Genomic DNA, 5,000 nt, shown 5'->3' on the forward strand with positions numbered 1-5,000 from the left:
GCCCAGGTATCTCCAGTCCAGCAGGTCGCTGAGGCGCTCGGTGCGGTTCCTCTGGATGATCCGCTGCCGCCGGCTCTGCTGGCAGAACTGCAGCAGGAAGGAGGTGAGCTGGTTACACGAGTCATCCACACCCCGGTACCGCCGGTCCAGAATGTAGATCCCTGAGAGAGAGAGGGGGACGGGGGGAGGGAGGGAGGGGGAGGGGTAGGGGGAGAGAGGGAGGGAGAGAGAGGGGAGGAAGAGGGACGGGGTAGGGGGAGAGAAGGAGGGAGAGAGAGAGAGGGAAGGGGAGCAGAAGAGAAAGAGCGAGGAGGGAGAGAAAGGGTAGGAGGGTAGTTCAATTGAACTCCAATGTAAGTTTTGTCCTCGTTCTTCTTGCTAATTCTGCTTTCATAACAAGCACACACTGAACGTGACTCAGGTGGGGGGGTAGATATGATTTAGGGAGGAGGCAGCGGTGCTCTGACGGGCCTCAGTGAGAAACAGGACAGCTGAGGGACCCACCGTAAGCGGACGGGTCCGCAATGTGCTCCTCCATGAAACAGCCGAAACCGGACAGGTTAGTGGAGATGGAGGGGATACCCATCACCGTACACTCCGCTGAGAGAGAGAGAGAGAGAGAGTGAGACACAGAGAGAGAGAGAGAGAGAGAGAGAGAGAGGAGGGGGGAGAGCGAGAGTGGAGGGGGGAGAGGGGGGGAAGGGAGAGAGAGAGAGAGGGGGGAGAAGAGAGGAGGGGGGGAGAGGGAGACAGTGGGGGGGGGGAGAGAGGGAGAAGAGAGGAGGGAGAGAGAGGGGAGAAAGTGGTAAGGGAGGAACACACACTGACTGATCATACACACACACAGTCCACACAAACATACACATACAGTATACACACATATAACACACACACACACAAACATGCACATTCAGTACACACAGACAGTATACATACATATACACACAGAGACACACACAGTCCACACGCACGTACACACATACAGTATACACACGTGCAGAACACACACACAAACTGCAGAACACACACACATACATAGTCCACACAAACGTACACACACACACACACACACACACAGACTGCAGCATACACACACACACACACACACACACACACACACAGACTGCAGCATTCACACACACACACACACACACACACACACACAGACTGCAGCATACACACACACACACACACACACACACAGACTGCAGCATACACACACACACACTGCGCTGTGTGAAGACTCACCTGGCGTGTAGCCCCAGGGCTCATAGTAGGAGGGGAAGACCCCTAAATGACAGCCCCTGACAAACTCCTCATAGTCCATGGGGAGGAGCGGGGAGGTGGAGGACAGGAACTCCGGGTGGAAGATCACCTGAACAGGAAACAGGAAGTCACTCCAGAAAACAGCCAGCACAGCGAGGAGAACTGGAGTCAGCCTCCATCGCTGGCAATAAACAGAGCTCAAAGTACCAAAAATGTCCGATTATTTCAGGGCTTACGTTTCCTGCTAACCTTAAAGCTAACTTTAGCCTTAGCTTTCCTTTTGGAGAAGCCAATGTTACATGGCTGTTCTTTGACTTGGTTTTGCAGGGTGCTATAAGGCTGTGGTTCCCAACCTCAGTAGAACCCCTGTGTATGCTGGTTTTCGTTCTAACCGCAATTGCCATGCCAGAATTTGAACAAGTTGTTCATTTTTCTTAATTATTGACATTGACACACTGCAGGTTTGGCTTGTTATCATTTGCTTTGTCTTTGAATTCTTAATTTTCTTCCAGATGGCTAGTTTTCGTGGCCAGGTGTCCACACTTTGACCAATTAGAAGCCTATTGACTGACCTCAGTCTTTAATTTGATCCGTTAAAAATAAATTTACCCTTTAATGTAGTTTTTTTGCAATGTAGTACAATAAGCACAGTCTGGACATTGGAATTTTATTCTTCATGGAATGCTTAGCTATTTCTGACATAATGTGGTCGAAGAATGTAAATGATCCCTCTAAACACGAAGAGCACCTAATTAAGAAAACTTAACTTGTTATAAATTCTGGAATTGCATTTGTGGTTGGAACGAAAACACAGGGGTACACTTCAGGATCGAGGTTGGGACCCGCCGCTATAAGGCATCGTAAGGCCTGCGTTCCGGCAATGTCACCTTGCCTCGGCAACTGGGTCACACGGCACTCCGAGGCCTGCCCTTCTCCCAGTCACGCGACAGGAAGCGCGGCTTTATTTAGCCACGCGTGTTAAACGGCTCGTATTTCAGAGGGCGCTATGAGTGCGTTAGCACTGCTGAACAGGATCACACGGTTCGGATTAGGGATGCGCAGTAAAACTGGGGTCAGACTGCTATCGCCTGATAACAGCGTAAACTATTCTGAATTAGCACCATTCGCCACGTGCTAAAATTATGCATGATATGATGTGATTTAGGGTGTGATGCGGGTTGTGTTTTGGGGTGTAATGCGTGTTGTGTTTTAGGGTGTAATGAGGGTTGTGTTTTTGGGTGTAATCTGGGTTGTGTGTTGGGGTGTAATGTTTGGGTCGTGACCACACCTTGACCCGGTCCGCTGAGCTGTTGAACAGCCCGATTCGGCGGATGCAGTTGAGGATGGGGTCAGTGCTGTCCTCCAGCATGTTGTGGGTGCAGATGGGGGGCTGACACTGCCTCTGGCTCCCAAATATGGCCCTCTTCATCATGGTGAAGTCCTCCTTATCCAGCATCTTAGACACATCTGGCAACTGACCCCTGAGAGAGAGAGGGAGAGAGTGAGAGAGGAAGAGGGAGAGAGGGAGAGAGTGAGAGAGGAAGAGGGAGAGAGGGAGGGACAGAGAGAGAGAGAACAGGAGAGAGTGACAGAGGGAGAATGAGAAAGAACAGGAGAGAGCGACAGAGGGAGAGAGAGAGAGAGAGAACAGGAGAGAGTGACAGCGGGGGAGAGAGAGAGGGAGAGACGGAGAGAGAGAGAGAGAGGAAGAGAGAGAGAGAGTGTGTGAGAGAGTGAAGATAGATGTATATATACTTTATGTACCTCACATAGGCTATACCATTGTATACAATCATTGTTTGCTCAAATTTTAAGTGATAGTTCTCTCAAAATAAATTTTAAAACAATGTTCTGTCAACACAGCATAAAATGAACTGAAATAAGAGCCTTGAGAAAATTAGCCGTGTGCGCGAGCGTAGCTCCACCAGCGGCGGCGTCACTGGCGTACCGCCGTAACGGTGGTAACGGGCGGCGACTCTTACCCGAGCAGCGACTCGTACAGCTTGTGCCCGAACTTCTCTTTCACCGTGTGCGCCGTGTCCCTGTTCGTAGAGAGGGAGAGGGAGAGGGAGGGGGAGAGAGAGAGAGAGAGAGAGAGAGAGAGAGAGAGAGAGAGAGACACGCGATCACAATGCCGTCCGACCCCACGCGCTCCTCGTTGCTTCCCTCCTGTCAGAGCTCTCTGCGTGTCAGCCATTTTGGTGTCAGCCATGGGCGATATGGCTCAGGAGGTAAGAGCGATTGTCTGGCAGTCGGAGGGTTGCCGGTTCAAACCCCGCCCTGGGCATGTCGAAGTGTCCTTGAGCAAGACACCTAACCCCTAACTGCTCTGGCGAATGAGAGGCATCAATTGTAAAGCGCTTTGGATAAAAGCGCTATATAAATGCAGTCCATTTACCATTTACCATTTTGGGGGAGGGCTTGAGGTTTCACAGCTTGACGAACAGCGATAAAATGCCATTTTCTATCGAAATGTACTGTTACTGTGTCCTTCCTTGCACTTTTCCGTAAGACGAGACCTTACAAGGCCCCTGTACCTCTAAACTATGACCTAGGAAAGTTGGTACTTTGTATCTCTTGTACACAGAAAAACATCAGGTATCCTTTACAATCCACCTGTGTGTCTTTACATAATTCTTAGCATCTGACTGGATCTACTCATTGAATCTCTGATCTACAGAGTTACCGGTAATAAATAATAAAGCTCACTACTGTAATACCATACGAGATAATCATGTTAAAACAGAACCTCTGAGGTGCAAATTCACCAGGATTGGAATTCATTTGGAACACCGTTGTACTTTTTGTACTTTTGAACAAGCCAAAATACATCAAATTAAAGATTATAAACCATTTACTGAAGTTTTTATATTACTGTTGTCTTTTTTTATTGCTTATTTAATCGGCTACTCTCATTTTTTTTAGCTAGAAGCTCTGCTTAAATGAACAATCAAACCAACTGTAAGTGAAATGTCCTTAGAACACTCATTATTCTTTTTTCAGTCGGCTTTTTTCCGAGCGACACACTTTCCTTTCCGTGATTGGCTATCTTTAGCCTTTTTGCAAACCGATTTTAATCCCGCCATTCTCTATATCAAACAGTTGTCCCCCAGACTCAGCAGTGCTAAGATCTTCTTTTTTGTCTGATTTTGAATTGTTTTTTATTTTTGAATTGTTTTTTACTGGTCTCACTATGGCTGAGGTTCTAGCGTGATTCTGTTGGCAGAGAGTAGCATTACCATAGCTGTTTCCTGATGGCCTGCCCCTTCAGTGTTTCCACGTTGAAGTTGTTGGTTCTGGCGGGCATGATGAAGAAGGCTATAACAGTTACCTCACTGTGGTTCACCTGTGAGAGGAAAGGAGGGAGGGAGAGAAGCGTGTGATGGAGAGAGGAGAGAGGGAAGAGTCGGTTATTAAGAGAGAGTTACGATTAAGAACAAACCTCCATCATTATCTCCATAGTTAAATGCCACATATGTTTGCACTTCAAATGCAAACATATGATCATATGATCATAAAGCAAAAGTTTCTAGGAACAGAGAAAACACGCAGTGAAACTAGATTTTCAGTACAAACACAAAAATTCAACAAATCAGATTATGGCACAGACCTGGAGACACGCAAAGATGAACACAGTGCAGACAAAGATTCTCTAACAGTACAATGCAGTACAAACACGAAGCTGTACACTGCAATACAGACAGAGACAAAGTCACACACTACATGGCAGTACA

At 47.7% G+C, this 5,000-nt stretch overlaps 1 protein-coding gene across 2 annotated transcripts in view; it reads right to left on the reverse strand.

The window, feature by feature from the left end:
• Positions 1 to 5,000, reverse strand: part of gys1 (glycogen synthase 1 (muscle)) — a 22,679-nt gene that overhangs the window by 1,694 nt on the left and 15,985 nt on the right. For both annotated transcript variants that reach the window (XM_035397760.1, XM_035397761.1), the window contains exons 9-14: positions 4,506 to 4,612; positions 3,249 to 3,308; positions 2,555 to 2,747; positions 1,249 to 1,375; positions 505 to 600; positions 1 to 161 (exon numbers count right to left, since the gene is read on the reverse strand). The exon at positions 1 to 161 is cut by the window's left edge and continues 3 nt beyond it. In XM_035397760.1, coding sequence (XP_035253651.1) covers positions 1 to 161; positions 505 to 600; positions 1,249 to 1,375; positions 2,555 to 2,747; positions 3,249 to 3,308; positions 4,506 to 4,612 — 744 coding nt within the window. The remainder of the gene's footprint in view (positions 162 to 504; positions 601 to 1,248; positions 1,376 to 2,554; positions 2,748 to 3,248; positions 3,309 to 4,505; positions 4,613 to 5,000) is intronic.

This window comes from Anguilla anguilla, chromosome 17, assembly GCF_013347855.1.
Source record: "Anguilla anguilla isolate fAngAng1 chromosome 17, fAngAng1.pri, whole genome shotgun sequence".
Classification (NCBI taxonomy): domain Eukaryota; kingdom Metazoa; phylum Chordata; class Actinopteri; order Anguilliformes; family Anguillidae; genus Anguilla; species Anguilla anguilla.